This window comes from Lissotriton helveticus, chromosome 9 (assembly GCF_964261635.1).
Source record: "Lissotriton helveticus chromosome 9, aLisHel1.1, whole genome shotgun sequence".
NCBI classification, from domain to species: domain Eukaryota; kingdom Metazoa; phylum Chordata; class Amphibia; order Caudata; family Salamandridae; genus Lissotriton; species Lissotriton helveticus.
This window is the reverse complement of record NC_136070.1, coordinates 995,417,603-995,440,097: the sequence shown is the minus strand read 5'-3', so window position 1 is coordinate 995,440,097 and position 22,495 is coordinate 995,417,603. Positions and strand designations below refer to the sequence as shown.

The following is a 22,495-nucleotide window of genomic DNA, read 5'->3' as shown; positions in this document are numbered from 1 at the left end:
GGGAGATTCCGTGGCTTAGCGAAGGACGCAGATCGGGACCCGACCAGCATCCCCCCTCAGATGTGCTACGTAGGCAACACAGGATGTTGCAGCTGGTTTTAGGGTCCTTGGCGGTGTCTACGAAGGTGACGAATCTGACGGCGTGGGGGGATTTTTTGGGAACGTATCTGGGGCACAGTGGCGGTCCTCGGGAAGGAAGCGGCAGGAGGATGTGGTTCAGTTCATTCTTGACTTAATTGATAGGGGTCTTACGCGGGTCACGATTGCAGGCAAACTGGCGGGGATCGCTTTTATTGGCAAGCTGTTGTGGGGGTACGCGCTGTCGGTGGGGGAACTGGGCTCGCGCATGCTGGAGGGGTGGGCCCGAGAATGTGGGAGGGGGTCCAGGGTCCACCAGCCTTTGTTGCTGGGTTTGTTGGAACAGGTCGTTGAGAAGTTGCCGGGTGTGTGTTTTGACATTGGGGAGGCCTGTTTGTTAGCCACACTGATGATATGGATGTTTGCGGGGGCTTTTAGGGTGTCTGAGTTGCTGGGGGTGCAGAGGGATGTGGGTCTGCAGTGGTCAGAGGAGTCGTTTGAGGAGCGGGAGGTATGTTTGTGGTTGAGGAAAGCGAAAACGAATCAGAGGGGTGTGGGTCGCTGGGTTTCCTTGGCGGCGGTCGCGGCGGAGGGTAGGTGCCCGGTACGGTGGGGATTGAGACTGAAGGTGGCGGGGCGCCTGGAGGGGGCTGTTTTCCGACACGCGGACGGGCATCGGGTGTCGGGGGGCAACTACTGGCGGTGCTGCGCAAGGCTTTTGCGGGGTCTGTGCCTGTACGGGAAGCGATTTGGAACCCATTCTTTTAGGATTGCCGCGGCATCGGAGGCGCACCAGCAGGGGCGCGGGCAAAGGGACATCATGCGGCTGGGCAAATGGTCGTCGAATTGTTATCGGCGTTACATTCAGGGCGCGCTCAGCGTTTGAATCGCGCGGTGAAGTTGGTGACAATGGTACTTACTGTTTGTTTCTTTTCTAGGTTCGGTGGGGGGTCCCCTCGCCAGAGACATGGCGGTCTAGATTGTGGGGCATTATTTTGTTAGGAGGGCACAAGAGCAGGCGTGTTCCAGTTATTTTGGAGAACATTTGGGTTTCAACCCTACTGTGTTTAGCATAAGTTGGAGAGGAAAAGGGGGGATATTGTGGTGGGAATTGGTACCCACGCTCAACACCACGGTGGTAGCGGGTAGGTGTCCTGACGTCTTTGTGCTGCATTTGGGGGAAAATGATATGGTGAGGGAGACTGGTCTGGTGCTTATGAGGGCCATGAAGAGGGACCTGGGTGAGATCAAGAGAAGGTGGGCAGGGTGTGTGGTAGTGTGGACAGAGTTTGTGCCGCGTCGGGTGTGGAGGGGCGTGGTGCATCCTCAGGCAATTGACAAGGCACGGAGGAAGGTGAATGTGGAGATGGTGAAGTTCTGTAGGCACCTGGGTTTCTCTAGGATATGGCATAAGGATATTAGATATGATGCCCCGGAATTGTTTAGGGGCGACGGGGGTCCATTTGTCCCATACGGGCATGGATCTTTACATGCTGGAGCTTCGCGAGGTGTTGTCGCGTTTGTTAGGTGTTCGCTAGAGAATTAGATGGTCCAGCCCATTTTTGGGGGAGCGGGAGGGGGGGCAGGAAAAGTAGGGAGGCGGTGTACCCACCTATCTTCCTGACTTTTCCTGGGTGGCGGTGTTTGTTTTGGAAGTTGGCCAAGTTTGGCTGGAGTTTTGGTAGTTAGCGTTAAGTTGGGGAGTTGGTGTTCAGGAACGGGGAAAGGTTAAACAGGTTGGAGGTTTTACATTGGTGCTCATTAGTTACAGTTGCAGGAAGACGGATAGGAGGTTACGTTTTTGGGGGTAAGAAGGTCAAAGGTTACGGGAGAAGATTGTGTATTATGGTGGATTTATGTAAAGTATTTGCATTTTATGTATTGTGTTTTGCAGGGTGGGGGATGTTTTATCATACGGGGATCGTAGGGGCGGGGGGAGGAACAGTAAGGGGTCAGGTTACTCGATGTTTAGAGAGGTTTTAGTTTTGTAAGGCGGTGAGCCAGTTAATAAAGTTTGTGATGTGCACCTGTTTCAATAAAGCAGCCTTTTACACACACAATAAGGTTGTCAGTCTGGTTTGCCCCCCTTCTCCCTCCCAATGAGACAGAGTAAGAATGAAAGAGAGTAAGTGAGACTGAGACAATAGTCCTGAAAATGAAAGGAGGGAGACAGGAAAAGAGAAAGAGTAGCGGGGATTAACAATTGAGAGGTCCGCGAGCCAGAGAGGCGTCAATGCTTTTACACAAATAAACAACTTGTAGCAATAGGGACATCAAACAGGGCTTGCATCAGAGTGAATTAAAAATATAATTAAAACAAAGCTACTAACCAGCAATTAGCGTGAAAGGGAGAGAGGCGGGGGGACTGTCGTTACCAATTAGCGCTGAGATTATACCTTGAAAGGCTCCCCGGCTCCATGTGCTTTACTCCTTCTGTCTGGGGATTGTTCGCAAATAAGGCTCCAGCTAAGAGGCTAGGGAGGAGGCATTGGGACCCTGTCGATACTCGCCTCGCAGGGGCGCTCGAATCCCTGCTTCGGCTTGGGCCTAAGGCAGCCCAGTAGGGAGGATAGCTTCAAAGCGCTCCATGCCAACAGGCTCCACAATTACCATTTACTGAACTCCACATGTTATGCTCCTCGGTACTTAAAATTAAAGTCGGTTAACCCAGACGGGCACTGCCGCTATAGAGGTAAGTACTGAGGGGCCTCAGACATAGATTTAATGATAAGAGGGGTACCTTAACCTAGATAAAATCCTCCTTTTTAAACCAACGTGATGAGGAGAAAAAGATGCACCTATACTTCACCGCGTTTAGAGGTGGGAAAGGAAAAACCCTTTTTTATATACATATATAACCCTCACCCACACTAGTAGTGACATGCTTCATCATCGGGTTCACCCTGACTCCTCAAGGTCAAGGTGGACTCCAGGGAGTCCTATGGAGAAGTCTTGACAAAATCCACCATGTCACTACATGCATGAGTTACAACAGGAACTTTTGCTTTGCAAATCCAGCAAGTAACTATCAAGCAGGTACAGCTGTTCCTTCAGTTGGCAAATGACAGAAATAGAGGGCCCCACAGAACTCTGGTTAAACATACATATGATTTGCTTTGCCAGGGCTGTCCCAGGCAACCTGACAGCAGTGCTGGCATTGAGACCAAAAGGGTGGAGTGGGGTAAGGTGGTGGTAGAATGGAATGTACGGCTTGGGGAATTTTCAAAAGTCATTCTGCAGAATATACTGCATGTTTATTTTGGGGAGAAATTGGCAGAATTCTGACCATTACTGAATATCTACCATTTATGCATAAAGCATAAAGCTTTACAAAACTGGGACCTGGCTGAACGGTAGGCCCTTTTTTATCTTGGGGGCAAAAAATACTTCCTCCACTCTCTCAGATGCCCTTGGAAGACTGATGGTGTGCCCCTAATCTCTCTGAGTGCTTTGTTGGGCAAAGTCAAGAAGCTTTGTTTTGCCAATGCCAACGTTTTCTAACTTCATCTGACTATTGAGATGTGGCTTTCAGAAGTCGTACTTAGCCTACACATGGACAGGATATATGAGAGCAAGCAGGAGACCTCCAGGGTTCAGTAACTTAGCAAAGTTGTTGTCATCTGTCTACCGAATAATTTCTAATATCTGTAAAACTTGTCAATGGCGGAAATGACAATTACTGGACCATGATAAGCACAAAGATGAACTTTTACCAAGTGTCAAGTGCAGGCTCGCTATACCACAGAACACTACTTACTGAACACTACAGGCCAGTGAAGCTGCAAGTAAGAAAGTTGGAAATAACAAGAAGTGGTAAAGCCAATAGGTCTCACCTACGCGAGCGGTATTGCCTTTGCCAATGTCTTTTAGCCATGTTGTACAGCAGCGTGGAATTCAGTAGAGTGGAGTGAAGTAACATAGGGTGGAGTGGAGCGGCATGGTGTTAAGTGGTGTTGATCGGCGCAAACTGTAGTGGAGTAGATTGGCCTAATATGGCATAGAGCAAAGTGGCATACAGTGGCCCCCGAAGTGGTGTTTCTGCACTATGGAACATTGAATAGATGGGGATATAGATCCATGTATTACAATGACCATGAGTTTCCAACAAAGACAGTTCAATGGAATTCAAATTTTCGGGACTCTTGCATATAAGTTCAAAGTCCAATTTTATTGATTTTTATATCAAACTCTTTCCAATTAGCACAGCTTGGGCTGAAATACAACTTTATTGATTCTTTATATCAAACACTTTCCAATCAGCCCAGCCTGAGCTTTTGAACTTAAATACAGGGCTCCCGAAGAATTGAATTCCATTGAACTGTCTTTATTGGATACTCATGGATATTGATCCTATCCAAACATAGAGTGATATTCTTGAAATATTTTACGCTCCTTTTCAATTGTTGTGTTTGTTGTCAGATAAAGTGTGGCTTTTAAGCAGTGGGGCCACGAAAAGTTGAGCATTTAAGGTTTCAAAACATTAGGAACAATACACTAGAGCGACACTGAAGGCCCACACTGCTGGTGTTCATTTTTGCCTTTTATCTGTAAGATAATCCCCTGAAGCCTCACAACAAAGAAATCTTGAAACACATTACCAAACAAAGGTGTGCTGGCTCCACATATTATTTAATGAACCTGAACTCCAGAAAAATGTTCCCTCATAAATTAGCCTTTCATTCAGATGTTAATATAACACTCACACACACACAAACATAGTCTTTGTAACATATGATGTTTCAGTATATCAGGGAACATTTAAGACCTTCTTCAGAGCAGACATATAAACAACTCTATAGCACTGTACCATACCAGTGTTGGTTTCCCTCTCTTTTTTCTAAAGTCTATTTGAGCGTTTCAGAACAGGATGCTTACAGACAGCAGATGTTTTTAAAATTGTGATTTTTATATTAGAATTAAAATCCATTATATATTCATAAATCAGTTGTGAAGTTTCTTATGTTATTCATGGATACCCATGATATATGGATACCCATGATATGAGAACTGATAAATCCTTGAAAAGAATTTGGAGTCACCAGAGTCTGGCATCTCCTTACTCTAGAACACCCATTTGCAGTACCAACACGGTCAGAACTGACTAGATATCATTTTGGGCACACTCCCATCCTACATCGCAACACTAAAGGATCATTAAAGAGTTAAAAAATGAGGAAAAGTCGCTATGCGACTGAAAAGAATATAATCCAGATAATCCATCACTACAATCAGCATGAGGATTTACTAAGGCAAGCTACATCTATAGACCAAGGATTTCCTACTGCTTATCATATTATTCTGATGATTGTTCTGTTTAAAGTGTATTCTGGTTATTCTTCAACATTTTCCAGGTCTCAGTTGACCCATTCCTTATAGCTAATACTCCCAAGGTGTTCTATGTGCTGTTGAGGCCTCTTGCAGTATTTTCAGCAGACTCCTTTTTTGTGTCATTTTTCAAAGGCCTGAAAAAAGTTAGTGCCTCGTGACCTACTTAATTCACCAAACAGTTAATGGCGAGTAATGTTTAATTTAACGAAGCACTTCTTTAAGCCTTTGTACAAAACTCTCCTTGACCTTCTGAGAGTATTGCTCTGATATTATTTGCATGGACTCTTAACAAATTAAGGGTCATTGATCTCTAGGCTTTCCTTTAGGCATCCCTTGCTAATATACACAGAAACAATGCATTTCTACATATATATAAATTCATGTATTTGTTTATTGAGGTCTTTTCCTTTCATGTAATCAGTAGAACAGGGCGGAGTTCGTGGAAAAAAACTCTGCCGCGCTACATGGAGCTCTGCAAGCGGCAGAGTTTGTTAGGTCGTGCTATTCGTGATAATTTTTTGCGCCGGGTGTTTGCCCAGCACTGGAAAATCGGCACGAACTGCACCATGCTCAGCACAAGAGGGCGCTGCATCTTTCTTCTGCTCGGGTAGATTTTCTACTTGAGCGGCAGCTTCCTCAGCATGAACAGATGGTTTCTCAACGTGAGTGGTTACGACCATCAGCATTGAGAAATCTCGCTGGGGGTGGTCTAGCGTTGGATTTTCCTTGCTCTGGCTCCCCAACTTTACGTTGGCGAGAGCGAGCGAGGAAAAAACTCTGGTCTACTTCGCTCTGCAGAGTTTTTCACAGATCTGCGTGCTCCGCAGAGCACAGAGTGCGGAAAACTCTGCAAACTCTGCAAATTGAACAGAATTCACCAGCCAGGCCTAGTAATCAGTCAGTATATTTTCCATTCTTCTTCTCTATGTCTCAATCACCATCTTTGAGGACAAACCATTAAATAACTAGCCTGCAAATGGGAAGGGGACTCCTAAGGAGTCAGTCTTATTGCAATAGGTTCAACATGCATCTCGCTTTGGGAAACATGCCCCTTTGTTAAAGCTATTGATGGGCTAACATGTTGTCTTTAATTCCTACTGTCTGTGCTTTCAGATGTATGAAATGTGGCAGTGCAGTCGTTCAGAAGATCATTAGTTGATGTTTTAACTCTATGATGCATTTGTGATTTCATTGAGAGGAAACTGTGTATGCAAATGTTAGAAATAACATGGGGGTAACCCTTTCCTTGCAGCTTTGGACCACCAAGGACTGTCTTTCATCTGAATTGTCATCATAATCTTCCCCTGTCCATTGAGCTGCCTCAAAGGGGGTTGATGATGCAGTACTCTAAGATGGTTGTTATTAACCAAGGTTGACTGTCAGAGCTTAGTAGGTAAGTGCAAGAAGGCTGTAGTACAAGAACATCGACTTTTTGATATCGACTCGAGAATATTGACTACCAGTATATAGTCTAGGTAAACATATAGAGGTAAGGACAGATTTACTATTTGTAACTTCACATATATATACATCGACTCAAGAATAATAAATCTATGCAATATATATATATGTGCAACTTGATGAATTAATTCTAGATGATATTCTAGAGTCAATAGTTTGTTAGGTCAATTACTTTTTATTCTGACATAGAACCGCAAACAGAGTAGACAACAATGAAATTAGGGCCAAATTTACCACTTACTCATGCAGCGCAGTGCGCCGCTGCAAATGCTGCGCTGCGTGAAAAGGAGAGAGGCGGAGATTGCCATGTTTACAGAAATATGGTACTTTCGTATCCTTTCCCTTGCGTCGGCACTGAAATCAGCTGCTGTGCGCCACAGTGACACCTTAGCTTCCTAGTACAAGGGTGTCTCCGCGAGTGTAGCATGGTTTTTGTACTGGAAGTGTACCCTATGTGCTGCTTTTGTTACTTCATGTTATTTCAAGGGCTAAACAAGTTTAGCACTGGAAAGTAAATTGGAAAAAAAGATTGTGTGCCGATTTGAGTAAGGTTTTGTCTTGCAAACACGGCAAAAAAATCTTAGGAACTCTCCCCATAAGTGACATAGTCGCATGTCACAAAAAGAAAGGGCCCCGGCTTGGTGTTTTGTGTACTCCACAAGGTAGTGTAACTCCTATGTAAATAACAAGATTCAGAAAGTAAAAATAACATAAAGCACCTTCCCATCAATATGGATGAAGTCGGATGGCCCAGTACGTTTTTTCAAACACCGCCCCTCCTAACAATAACCCAGGTTCACAAAATGGCACCTGATATTATAACCCGTATCTCAAAATGTCATCACTGAAACTAACATTTTCACTGATAAGTGGACAGTTTATTTGCCTCACACATACTTTAACATATAGCTGAATATCACCTATTAATATCGCACCTGAGTTAAAATGGCGGCTGTCTTCAGCGTAGCATAGCAGATCCTTGGGCACCCGGCACGCACGCCTAGACCAGTGGCGGCTTGCAGAGGGAGTGCTGTGGGGCGGTGGGGCGGGGTGGGGAAGGGCCAGGGTGGGGAGTAGTGGACTCCGACATACGGCGGAACAGAGTAAAGTAAGTAAGTAACAGGCACATGCATCATTGTTGGCTTTTGCGATTTCTTAATTGCGATTTTTAAGGAATCGCAATTAAGAAATCGCAAAAGCCTATGCATTAAGAAATCGCTGAAAATGTTGCGATTTCTAAACATTCCTTAATTGCGACTCGCAAATTGCGAGTTGCAATTAAGGAATACCTCCCCATTCATTCCTATGGGCCTAGAGGCCCATAGGAATGAATGGGAAGACATTCTCAATTTGCGATTAGCAATTAGCGAATCGCAAATTGAGAATGCAATTTCAAGGGTGCAGGGGTGTCCAAAGGACACCATGTTGCACCCCTGAAATCAATCTGTGCACATATGTTGTGCACACATGCCCTAAGGGCATGTGTGTGCACAACATGAAACTTTGAAAAATGCACAAAAGTACATTTTTCAAAGTTTTCGCAAATTACCATGAGGTTCAACCTCATGGTAATTTGCTCCCCCTAATTGCGAAATCGCTATTTTTAAAACTTTCATGCATTGCATTTAAGGAATCGCAAAATGCGATTCCTTAAATGCAATCGCATTTTGAGAATTAGCAAATGTTTGCGAATTCTCAAATTGCGAGGGCCTTCTCCCTTGATGCATCCCAAAAGCTGATATTGCGATCGCAAACGGACGATTTTTGCGATTCGCACCGTTTGCGATCGCAAAAAGCTTTGATGCATGTGCCTATAAATAGATAAAATAATTTACCTTGCGCATGCTGCATCGCCGAGTTGGCGATGAAGCGCGCGTAAGGTAAATTGTTTTATTTATTTATTTACTTACTTTACTCCTTTCCGCTGTATGTCGGAGTCCACTACCCCCCCCCCCCCCACCATGCCCCACCCAGCCCTGCCCCACTACCCCGCAGCACTCCCTCTGCGAGCCGCCACTGGCCTAGACACCGCATGCAAACAAGCTCAGAATATTCCAGCAGTCCTTCATGAGCTGCAGCTTGTTAATACAGCAGCCAAGTACTTACAAAAAGAAACCAATTTACAGAAAATAGAATCCCCTTTACAAACAGTCTCCCATGCTGGCGGGATTAGTCAGACTGGAATGTGGCCGTCAGTAGATAATTATCTGCTGGGTACTTCGATAGCCAATTATCAGCATGTGAAATGTAGCAACTGTGCCCCCATGGTCATCCTTAAAAGCTTTGATGCTTGAAGCACTGAAACGTGCAGCAATTCAAAGCATAGCTGCAAACTGAAATATTGGAAAACACGTCCAACATGAAGCAGCCAACTTAGCTCCCATCAACACCAGGACAAGCTGGGAGGCAAACTACAGCTTGCGGCACAAAGCTCCACGGATGGCACTAAAAGAAAAATCTAAATCAGGTTTTTTTGACGTGCAAAAGCAGGAATAAATTTACCATAAGGGATTCAGAAAAAGGAGTTGGATGAGGGTCACCGGTTCAACTCGAAATTCACATGGTTCAGGGTCAGATGACAGGGATAATCAATTACACCATGTTCTAGACAATGTGCAAAATCAACCCGAACCATATAAGAGTACTCTTCCCAACAAGCGGCAAACCATTGAGTTGCTGCATGCATCAGAAAAGTGGGCCAAGTTGACACCAACAACTATGTTCTACAACAGTTCATGACCAAACATATCCACTCCCTGTAAAATAATCAATCAATCCATCAATCACGGTTCTTATAGAGCACTGCTAATCACCCGTTAGGGTCTCAAGGCACGGGGGTCTGCAGTTCAGTCGAAGAGCCAGGTTTTGAGGACCACCAGCCGATCTCTTCCTTACTTCACCGGGGATACCTTCCAAACTGATGAGGACTCCTCTTGACCATTTCACAGAGTTCATCACAAGCCCCTTCCCAACAATGTCAAACAACAAACACAGGCAGTAGTTCCATGTGTAGCCTTACCTTCAGAGCCCGCACCTTCTTGGCCAGCAGGCTCTGGATGTCTCCAGCCACCTTCTCCACCACTCTTCGTGGGATGTTCTCCTTCACCTCAAACAGGTGCAAGTTCTCGTTGTAGATCTGGAAGATGGAACAAGAGAAGAGGAGTTAAAGGTAACCGCAGACAGGTGAGAAGTCGCACAATGGAACACAACTGAAGAGAGTTAGCAAAGGACTCATAATGGGAAGGGCTGCATGATACACTGGGGCGGGGGGATAGAGTGTACAGGAGTGACAGAGCTTCAAGCTGTTTGTGTGGAGAACAGTCAAGAAGAGGACAACTGGTCCAGAGTCATGAAGTGCACAGGTTGGTCAGGGGCACAGAGTGCACAGGATGGGCAGAGATACACATTGCACAGGAGTGAAAAGTTAGATCACACAGGGGCGAAAGAGCTTGAAGCACACGAATGAGGTAGAGCTGCAGAGCACACTGGTGGTGCCATGAGGCAGAAAAAAAGAGTGCATAGAAAGGACAGGGTTGCAAGGTACATGAAGAAGAGGTATGGCGCGTAGGTATGTCAAAGCTTCAGGTCGTCGGGTGGGGCAGAGCTAAAGAGCAGACTGGCAATGCAGAGCCAAGAAGGGCATCAGTGGTGAAGAGCCAAAAAAGCAGTGGGCATCTGAGCAATGAATCGCAGAGGCGTAAAAGGCTAAGAATGCCTAGGGAGGGCAGGTTTACAAAATACACTGGAGGGAAGATATAGAGCATGGGTATTTCCAAGAATTTGCCCAGGGACCCAAAAGTTAATCTATGGTGTGACCGAGGGGCGCACTGATGCCAGCATGGTGGCGGTCGGGGATGTTGGACGTGTAAGGCGGACGTAAGGAAAGCGAGGCATGTACATCTAGGAGTTGAGTTGCACCTGAGATCAATCGCAGCTTCCGCACTTGACCAACATGTGTGATGTGTGATCCTAAGCAGTTGTTTTATTTCACTTTGCCTACAGGCATTGCTGTCAGGGTGAGGCGGAGACATGTGTGTTTCTAAATTCATGTTTGAAAACGGTCACTTAAAAAAAGAAAATGCAATGCACTTTTATGATCTGATGTACTAAGGTGAAATGCTTCTGCTGTTTAATGAAATACACTTTTTAGAATTTCGAAGGGATTTTATCATATTTTTACACGTTTGTTGCAAGAAGTCTTTAAAAATTAAAGTGTTCTTAAAGTTAAGTGGTGCAGGACAGCTGCTGTGCTTTTACTTTTTTTTACCTCAGTTCGACTGGAAATAACTGCTTGCCATTTATTTAACATCTTTATGAGTATTAGTGGTTTGTAAAGTAAACAGCAGCCTAGCGCTGCTGTTCAACCAGGGGCCGCTTGTAAAGGTTTGGAGAGCCGCATGCGGCCCCCGGGCCGTACTTTGAGTATCACTGAGTTAGAGCATACAGGAGTGAAAGAGCTTCTACGTGCCAAGTGGCGCAAAGCACACTGGTGTGGCAGAGCCATAAAGAGCACAGGTGGAGCAGAGTTCCATAGTGCACCAATAGAACACAGTTATAGAGTGCACTGCTGTTGCAGAGCTGTGAATAGTGCTGGTGGCAGTGCATAGATGGGGTACAACCATAACATTTACAGGTGGGAAAGAAGGAAAAAGTGTTTTTAGAAGGACAGAGCTATGGGGTACAGTACAGTGGGATGCTGCAAAGTGCCATGGACAAACAGAGCTATACAGCAACCAAGAGGTGGGGAGAAAGAGTGCACTGGTGATACAGAGTCAGAAGCACACGGGTGGGGCAGAGCTGCAAAGCACAGAGAAGTTGCCAGTGGGCCGTCCACATGATTCTATAGGACTGCTAGCAAGGAGGGACAATAATAAGCAGTCTGCCAAAATGAGGATGAAGGTAAACCCCCCTTGCACCTGCCTGGGCATGCTTAATTCATGCTTTTTCGTTCTGTTGCACTTAATGAGCCAAGTAGAAACATTACAGCCTGAAACGTAGCAAACAAAACCTATAGCAGTGTAAAGGACCTAAGTAATATTCAGGGTGGAAATAGAAAGAAACTAGGAATAAGGCAGTATGGTAGATGTCCAGCACTTCTTTTGAGTACGTGCCAAGGTGATTTTGGGGTATACTTAAAGGAAGGTGGTAAGTGGGTGGTCTTTGGTGTGTGTTACATGACTTTGAGGGGGTCTGTGAATGTTGGTACTGGTGATTAGCTCCTGGGCCCATTTCATAGATGGGACCCTCTGCCCGGGTCTGCGTTTCCTGCATATTTAAATTGGAGTCCCTGGCGCAGACAGGTCAGTGCCCCCTATCACAAAGAAGCTGCCGGTCCACCTTTCATTGTGTAGATGGAATCTTGGCCTGCACTTCACTGGGAGACAGAGATCCCCCTGCAGCGAGGCACAGTGGGTGACTGCAACTGCTTGGAGAGAGGATCTCCGTGGGGGGGTCCAAAGGGCCCCGTAACCAGGGCATAATTTGAGTCGGTGGTTTCCGGTGCCCAGCCCCAGCACTTTATTGGTTTCCGGTACTCGGCACTGGCACTTAATTGTCAACACCGCACTTATCATAGTCTGCCACAAGGTGGTGCTGCTGATCTTATCTAGAGATGATCAGAACAGTGGTTGTTTATGAATACAATATACATTAAAAATACTAATATTGGCCTCCTCAGCCTTTCCTTTAGCTTTGGGGACCTGGAATAATCTGAACTATCGCACTTGCAGGTGAGGGAGATGGTAAGAAGTTGTTTTGGTACAGTTATTGGCAGCACTTAGAAGGGCAATGTGTGGTGCAAGCTGCAGTGGCCTCCTGGTTAGGGCCCTGGCACTTATTATTTTACAAATTAAGCACTGCCCGTAACCACATCCCAATGGGTGCTCTGTGAGGCCACAATGACTGTGTACCACCCCTCTATGGTGCACAGTCAGTGCACTTCTTGATTTCCTTTTTTGCCTCTTCTTCTGCTCCTATAATACTGCACAGGCTTAGCGAGGCAAAGCATTTCCTCCTTTGCACCTGTGTTCTCTTCTGTAATACCAGAGTGGACCGAGAAGCAAAGAGCATGTGCAGAGGGGACAGTGCTCCAAATGTTAGAAGGCTGATTAGCGAAAAAATCAGTAATGATCAGCACATGGGGGCCTGGGCTCTACCACCAGATGTGGGCTAACAGAGCAAATGTTCTAGCAAGACAGAATAGGCCGAGGGGAGGAGGGCAGGTTTTGAATGAATAGCTTTGAAAAGCACGGTGAGCAATATTTGTTTAGCACTCAGAGACTCAACTAAGCTGCTGTTGGTGGTGGAAGGTAGGATGTATCCATTTTGACTTGAAGAAGATACCTGAGCCAGAGTTAATGGGTTCATCAAGAGGAGTAAATCAGTTGAGGTGGGAATCCAATAGAAGGCTATAATTCACTGTTTTTAAAAGTTTTATATAGCACAAACTCGACCCCAATGTATCAGAGCGCTTTACATGAGCATCAGTGGCATTACAGATGGAAACACTCATTTATTTAGGCACTGGGAGATTATGTGATTTGCCCAGAATCACAGGATGCTTGAGCCTCCCACCAGACTTGAACCTGGTACCCCAGCTTCAAAGTCGGCTGCTGTAGCCATTAAGCCACATCCTCTAGCATTACTTTTATCTTATTAACACGTATTGTGGTTTGAAGGGGGGGTAAGGCAGGATGAGCAGCCATTGGAATCTGACTCTGCAGGGGGAGATTAATGACTCCCACAGGATTCTGTAATTGAACAGCACACAGAGGTCTCTAGCAGAGGTGAAGGGATAATGATGTCAAGGTAGGAGATAGGAGACAGCAGAGGAGTGGGGCACAGGGTGTGGGGAAGTCAATGATTTTAGTTTAAAGAACTGGGCATTAGGGAACCTAAGGTCAACAGTGAGGAATGGCCGTTACACAATCAGAGAACTGGGATCAGCGGTAAGGGGTGAACACTTCAAAGGAGAAAACAATTAATGCAACCTCAACTAAAAGGTAGGGGGAGAAGCTGCATAGATTAAGTCACCAAGGGACATGGTATAGAAAAGAAATACCACAAACATCCAGAACAGGGTATTGGGTGCCACTAGAAATAGGGGAGAGAAACTAGCAGTGGCTCAGAGAAGAAGTCAGAGGAGCAGCATGAAAGAGAGAATGAGTGATTTGGGAGGGAATAAGTGAACCAATTCCATTGCAGGCAATGTCAAGTGAGGTAAGAGCTGTAGACAACATATTATGGTCAGTATTATTAAAAGATATGATTGTGATGGGCAGATGTAAATTGTTGGCCTGGGTGGAGTTCGCTGAGTTCCGCTACGCGAACAAAATTCTCCGCCACACCACACGAAGTTCCACAAGCGGTGGAGTGCAGTAGGTCGAGCCATTCGTGCCGATTTTTAGCAGGAGGTAATTGTCCCGCATTGGTAAATCAGCATGAACGGCACCATGCGCAGCGCAAGAGGGCGCTTCTTCTTTCTGCCGCTCAAGTAGATTTTCTACTCGGGTGGCAGCTTCCTCTAAGTGAACGAAAGGTTTCTCAATACGGGCAGTTACGGCCATCCGTGGCCGCCTGCATTGAGAAATCTCACCAAGAGGGTGCCTGGAGTAACATTTTCCATCCTACGCTTGCCAATTTAATGAAGCGACCAAAAATATCTGCCACACTACGTGGAGATCCTGAGCGGTGGAGTGCATTTGGTCACGCCATTCGCGTTAACTTTTAGCAGCAGGTGTTTGTCCCTGGCTGGAAAATCACCACGAATGGCACCATGTGCAGCACAAGTGGACGTTTCTTCTTTCTGCCACTTGGGTAGATTTTCTACTCGAGAGGTGACTTCCTCAAAGTGAACAGACTGCTTCTCAACGGGAGCGGTAGCGGCTATTCGCGACTGCCCGGGGTGAAAAATCTCAACAGTAGGGTGTCTGGAGTAAGATTTTGCTCACTACACTTGCCAACTTAACATTGGCAAGTGCGCACGAGGAAAAAACTCTGCTACATGGAACAGAGTTTTTCAGGGCACCCGCACTACGTGGAGTAGGAAAAACTCCATGAGCAGAGCGGAATTTCACGCCCAGGCCTAGTAAAGAGCACAGAGGAATTGGAGAGAGCAGGCTCGGAAGAGTACAGTATGGGGATGTCAAATGAAAGAGGGTGAGGTAGGTTAGCGGGCAGATGAGGCCACTGACCATGACTAGAGGGAGAGAGAGAAGAGAAGATGGTGTAGTGGGGAGTATCCTATATGTGTGTATTTGGGTGCAGGGTCCATAAGGCAGTCAATAGCACAGATTATCAGAAATATTAGGGTTATTGTTCACTCAAGCCATAGAACACAGTAGGCCCATGTGGTACTTATCATTTAAGGCACAGTTCACATCAGCACATGACTGGTGATAATTCAAGGTGCAGCCTACAGTCACAAGAGGCACTAATCATTCAAGGTATAGCTTACAATAGACACATGAGGTACTGATCACTGAAAGCACAACTTACAACAGGCACAAGAGGTACTGATCACTGAAAGCACAACTTACAACAGGCACAAGAGGTACTGATCACTAAAGGCACAAGTTACAGTGGGCACAAGAGGTACTGATCATTCAAGGCATAGCTTACTATAGGCACACGGGGTACTGATCACTGAAGGTACAACTTACAGTGAGCACAAGTGGTACTGATCACTAAAAGTACAACTTACAGTGAGCACAAAAGGTAATGATCAACGAAGGCACAATTTACAGTGAGCACAAGTGGTCCTGATCACTGCAGACAAACTTACTGTGGGCACAAGAGGTACTGATCACAGAAGGCACAACTTACAGTGAGCACAAGAGGTACTGATTATTCAAGATATAGCTTACAATAGGCACACCGGGTACTGATCACTGAAGGCACAACTTACAGTGAGCACAAGAGGTACTGATCACTGAAGACACAACTTACAGTGGGCACAAGAGGTACTGATCATTCAAGGCACAGCCCATAGTGAGCACACGAGGGACTGATCACTGAAGGCACAACTTACAGTGGGCACAAGAGGTACTGATCACTGAAGGCACAACTTACAGTGAGCACAATAGGTACTGATCATTCAGGGCACAGCCCATAGTGGGCACATGGGGTGCTGCTCATTCAAGGCACAGTTCACAGTAGGAACAGTAGGTATTAATTACAGTACCCAATGGGCATAAGGAATAGTAATTACAGTTAGAGATGTGTAAAACTGCTTAACTTATGCATTCAATTTCATGAAAACTATATGAAATTACACAAAATCACGCAAATGTCACTATTATATCTTGTGAAAATTTCATGTGGTGATGTACAAGGAGTAGAAAACTCAGACGAGATACTAGGAGACTGGTGCCAGCAAGCAGTGTCTGAGTGAGAGATTTCCTGCTTGCCCCAATCTTCCTAAAGGGACAACAAATCAAATTCTCATAATGCCAAATTAAAAAAATTCTCAAACTTCCCATAATGCAAATTTAAAAGACTACGCAAGTAAAATTCAAATTTAATCTGGACATGCTTACAACAAACAGCGGGTGCATGAGGTACTGATTACTCATAGTACACAATTTACAATGGCACTGTTTTGCCCTCATTCAAGACCACTGGTGCATTCACATCAGCTAAACTTACAGAAGAAGGTAAAGTTAGACTTTTCTACACCAAACATGTCCTATTCAAGTGATTGCTTGAAACTGTGAAAGCTTGAAGAATGCAAAAGTGTGTGTGGTATCACAGCTTCGTGTGGACATGTGTTGGATGACTGGGTGTGTGTTTCTGTGTGTGTGTGTGTATGTGTGTGTGTGCGTGTGCACTTGCATCAGTCCTTAATTTTAGCCGGTGGTTGCAGTTGACCCCACTTGCACTCCATTTTGGGGACCGGCACTCAATTTTCCTCAAAAGACTTTGACCCAGAGCAAAAAAGAAAAAACCCAAAAGGGGTGAAAAGGGAGCAAGAGACAGATGGGGAAACATGATAGATGGGAAAACATGATAAAGGGTAGAAAGCAAGGATGAAAAACCACCAATATAAGTGAGATAAAGATACAGTGAGTGTCTGATGGTAGATTAAAGAAGAATCAAAACTATGCAGCCTTGGTATTTGACACCAAAACCTTTAATACTGCCGGACATGACAACCTACTTTTTTACAAATGATGTATTGGTGTGCGCACCCACCCCCAATTTGTTTGTTCATGTGCACATTTTATGAGCAATGATCTGGAAACACATCCCTGTATCCATCAGGATCACCCCAACACTTCTGCAATCAAGGAAATTGTTGAAGATTTCCTCTTTAAACAACACTACATATACAATGGATTACCAGCTTCCTCTCCTATTACTTGTTTACTGTAAGCTTGTCTTTGATCATGTACAACGCTCCAAATAGTTGGTTTTCCAAGTGCAAGGTTTTCACATAAGGGTACCTTATAATGGTGAATCTGTTTACTGCAATGTAATATCCCCACGACAGTGTAATATTACTTGGGGCCATTCACAACTTCCCCCATAGGAGTGGCTGGCACGGATTGGGGGTGGCAAGGCAAGAGATGCGGGCGGGGGGTAAATGGGGTGTAAAAAAAGAAGAAAAAAACATACCCCCTCGTCGCATATCTCTTCCGTCATCCCATCATCATCTCTCCCGGCTGGTGTTTAGGGAACAGGAAGCACCTAGGTCGAGGCAGCCCTGAGCAAATCACAATGCTGCAATGCAGTGTTGTGATTGGTCCGAGCGCTGTGGCTCAGTGCTCAGCCAGGGAATTGGAGCCTGGGCATGTTCTCCACCCATGCTGTAATGCAGCCTGAGTCGAGAACATGCAAAGTGTACATGAGTGTTTGGCCAGCCCGAGACGGCTGGCCAAACAATCATGCGCACTTAGGGAGTATAAACCATTCCTCCCCTGCTCTGTCAGCAGAGAAGCCCTGCCCCACTCGCAAAGCTGCCGCAGCAGGGAAAAAATAAAATGATAATAACCTTGAGTTATTATCATTTTATTTTATTTATTTCACAGCTGCAAAGCAGCGGGGTGACACTCCTTCGCCTTAGCAGAGGAGCTGCCACTGTTCCTCCATTCCGAGAATGGCTAGTGTGACTCTTGTCGTCAAAAGCTGGAGTAAATACCATTACAATGATGAATGGAGAACGCAACACCCCTAAAATTTGTGTGGTGGCAGAAACATTTCACCAGGGGAGAAAATATTTTCCAGGTCGAGTAAAAAAAAAGAATAAAATGAGTTTAATTGTATGAAGGTGCTGCCATTTCACAGTTCACAACTGAACTTTATGTACAATCATGCATTACCTGTAACAAAAACAGAATCGACAAACCTTTCCCATAAGTACACATGGAAAACCTCCGAATGGTGCATCTTTCCGGGCACACCCTTTGAAAGTTTTGTGAAGTTCCATAAACAGTACAAGGTTATTTAGATAGGAAAAAGCTCTACAAATGCAATTTTATGCCTGTAGTATATTGGTGTCTGAGAAGGACGAATGAACAAGTAGGAAGGTGTTCCATGCTTCTCTATAAACATGTGTGTAACTTATCCTTTGTTTCAAGTGCAGAGTACCTGCACCTCTCAGTGGGCTTCCAATACTTTTAATGGGAAAGCACATGTTCTTCTCAATAGCACAGAAGTACTTTGGGACAGAGAGTACCAAGATTTTTAGAATTGTATTTCAACCACTGGCAAACACATACACATGCCTCATGCATAGCCACAAATTGTAATTGCATTTATATAGGGCTTACTACCCCTGACGAGGCATCAAATCATTTTTGGCGGGTAGCACGCAACTCCAGAACCCAAAGAGGATTAGTGATGAATTAGTATAGGTATATATTAAATGAATGCGGTGGGCATGAGCTTGTTATTTGGATTGAAAGGGATAGTGGAGGGATAGAAGAGGGAAGGGACTAGAAAGTGGGTTTTTTGGGGAGCTCATAGCAGTAGAAGGAGCTTTGGGATGAGTAAAGCAACATGCTCACCCATTACGTTCCATCCCGACCACTCCGCTCTGCCGAGCAACATCTGGCGGTTGTGCCTAGAGTCAGGCTTTCCCGGGTGGGTGGACGTTCTTTTAGCTACCTCGCGCCCAAGCTTTGGAATTCCCTGCCCGCACATATTCGTGCTATTGACTGCCTACTTATTTTTAGGAAAGCTATCAAGACCTTTCTCTTCCCTTCAATGTAACCCGTCACAGGCTCTCCCGCTATTTATCAGTTGGTATATGCTGTTTGTGCCCTCTTTGTGACCAGCGCCGGGACGCCCCTTCGCTGGGGCAGCTGTGCGCTTTATAAAATTGTTAACATAACATAACATAACATAAAGGGGTGGTGGAGGGGAAAGCTTTAGAAAGGCTTGTTCTGGAGATCTGAATAGTAAAAGAGGTATGAGATGATGCAAGGAGGGGCAGAGGAGGGAACAGTCTAGAAAGGTTTATTTTATGGATCATAGTATTAGTAGAATGGGGCTTGGGATGAGTCGGGGAGTGGAGGTAGATGATATATTGAGAGAATTCTAGGGTGAGATATAGGGTGAGATATAGGGTAGTACATTGGAAATGCTGAATTAGAAGTAAAGTAATAAAATATAAGGATACATAAGTACACTCTGCTCCAGAACGTGTGCGTGCAACACTCTTTGTAAGAAAATGCGTTTGTAACAGTGGGTTTCTTTGTGTTGTCCGTAATAGCTAGCGTGTATATGTGCGTTTGTGAGAGAGAAAAAAATGTATAGCTCGCTCGCGCTCTCGTGTCTGTTTAAGGCCTCACATCAATGCCCAGAGAGGCAGAGGCCGCGGACGGGACGTAAGCATTTGTTTTGCAAGTTTCAGCCAGAGAAAGGCATTGCCATTGATTGATTTTCCAGCATTGTAGCTTAACAAAACATAATTTGTTCTTGAAGGCAGACTCCTTTCATCATCTGCAATTACAGAAAGCCTGCCAGAGCACAAAGGGAAGAGAGAGCAATTTGTGCGACAGGCCGACTAACATCAGTGCTGTTGCTCTGAAAACATGCCGTCTGCGGCTGTCAGAAGGAACAGACAATGGTATCATACACACTCGAGCCGTCCTTATAGACTGTGAGCGTTCCCACAAGCACCCACTTCTGGTCAGAGAGGCAGCAAAAACACAGGAACAGCGACCCGCCCTTCCCGGCATGCATCGGTCAAAAGCTGCGAAACACAAGACTGCCAACTTACAAATTAATGCCACCTTATGAGGAGAGGGCGTGGCCTTGGAGGGGGTGGCCTCATGCCCACCGCAACTTAAGAGGCAGTCTGCCCCTCACCAATCCCCCCTGTGACAAAGCGTCACACATCAATAAGACCACCTAAACAGCGACTAAAAAATTCGAAATGAATATGGAGTAATGAGACTACTGCCTCGGTATCCAAAAACTCACCACTGTCAGAAGGAATCTGACAGACGAAAACAAGACACAGACCAAGGCCCCCAACCCTTCCAAAAAAATAAAAACAAAGGAACAGCGAGGCTGGCGCCAATGTTCTGTGGTGTTTTCAGACTTCTTAATGGACATCAGCTGCTTACTACCTCGGAAAATGAGCTGGAAATACACTGTTTACAGCAGTTATCAGCTTATTTTCCCTGCCACCATGTCATTTCGGTTCTTCACTGGGTGACAGTGTGAACAGAACCGAAACCGTGTGACACGCGGCGGCACCGTGTGAGTTGGCAGTTCTGTGTATGAAAATATGAGAATTCTACTTTACTTTTAAAATAGATTATGAGACAAAAAGTCCATAAGATCAATCAACAAAAGAAATTAAAAATAAATTTCATATTTCAATATACATTTTCCTTATTAAGATACAATTTCGTCATGAATTTTACAACATCAGTAAGGCGTTACTATTTTCAAGCTGTGTGAAATTCTGCTCGTCAGGAGTTGCACAGTCGAGAAAGAATATGTATTTAATACACCCAATTATTGGTGTAGTTATTTAGACCAAACAACTCCTAGTACCCCATTTGGGTATCTGACGGTTTAAAGGGGTAGGCACTGTCTCTCATTTTTTTGGGAGCGGACTTATTTTTCATCATCAGACTTTGACGTGGAGCAAGACAGAGAAATATAGAAATAGGAAGGTACAAGATTGCGGAGTGGTATAACCATTCCAATTTTCTCATTGTCTACAGGCTATGAATTACTGGTTCTACAAACCTGCAATTGACCAGAGCAAGTACATGGGTAGTGCAGGTGGGGCTACATGCAGCTGCTGAACCCGACCCCCACATACCATCGGGACCGGACTGGCTACCGGGCGTTTGGCATGCTGCCAAGCTGGGGGCTGATGGCACTGCGGGGGGGGGGGCTAATTTCGTTGATGGAGACTTGCGTGTGGTTCAAAATAAACAAAGCTAAATGAATTTCGTTCAGCACACGCAGGTCCCCATCAACGAAATCAGCCCCCAGCTCGGCAGCATGCCAAAACGCCCGGTAGCCAGTCCGGCCCTGCATACCATGCTCCTGCATAATAGCATCCACTGAATTACTCCCGCCAGCTTTCCCCTCAGGGGAACTGCCCTCCTGCTCCCACACACACCACCCACACCACAGGCTTCAAAAAAGCCCCTTCACCTATATCCCACCAGCATCATGCAGATGGTAAATGTAGGCAGATTTGGGCTTTGAATGCCCCCTGGAGGGAAAACATACGTGGAATTGGACTTGGTATGCCTTGCTCATTGTGTTGTTCTCCTTCCTGGGAGAAGTAACTTGTAATCCCCGAATTTAGGCGAAGGGATACTAGACAGCGTCGGAGACTCCCTGCTATACCTAAATCTGTGGAACCCGTAATAAGGGCTGTTGCAATAAAATTGGAAGAAAACTAACCTGCAAGAGTGAGATGAAGAGACAGGAAGTCTTTAGTTTCTTTATATGGGACTAGAGGTAGTTCTTCACCCAGTCCTCATACCAGTACTTCTTGTACTGTTATTGACTGTTATTATTGCTTATCATTGTCTGCTTTGCTTGTTTTCTCTCACCCTGTTCATGTGTAAAGCACTCTGATACCCTCTTGGGTCATGTTCGAGCTACATAAAACCTAAATACATTTTACAAAACAAATAAGTGTACTAGAAGGGGAAAGGAGGCATGAAGTAAACCAACACTGGCCATTCTGGGTATTTAGCAGCCCTGTTTTGGAACAGAGCCAGCAGCTCGCTTCTAGGAAGGAACTTTGGGCGCCTGCACTTATTTTTTAACAAAGTAAAGACTGGGATGCCCTGGTCGCTGTTATGAGATGAGGATCTTTCGGGGCAGTTTCACGGACAGTGCCTTATTTCTGGTACTTTGTGGAAAATGAGAGCATTAGGATTCTCAACAACAATGAGGTGCTGCTTGGGTCGAAGTGATAGGATGTCATAGAGGCTTCAATATCCGTCAACATATGAGGCTGCCTTTGTGCTCTGAAGCACAAGGGTTTCGAGTATTGCAGACAGCCTGAAGTACACAAAAGGGTACAAATAAAATGTAAATTGTGTGATGTGTGATGCAGCAGAATGAATACTGCCCAAGGCAGGACAGACTTATGCAGAAAATCAAGTACAATAAGATCTGTATGGAAGCCAGAACAAAGCATGTG

The 22,495-nt window shown here is 45.3% G+C and overlaps 1 protein-coding gene across 1 annotated transcript in view; it reads right to left on the bottom strand.

Annotated features, from left to right (window-relative positions):
- The window catches only part of CACNA2D2 (calcium voltage-gated channel auxiliary subunit alpha2delta 2), a 1,696,410-nt gene that overhangs the window by 1,251,854 nt on the left and 422,061 nt on the right, over window positions 1–22,495 (bottom strand). The window contains exon 3 of the mRNA XM_078661304.1: window positions 9,887–10,003. Within this exon, the coding sequence (XP_078517430.1) occupies window positions 9,887–10,003 (117 nt within the window). The remainder of the gene's footprint in view (window positions 1–9,886; window positions 10,004–22,495) is intronic.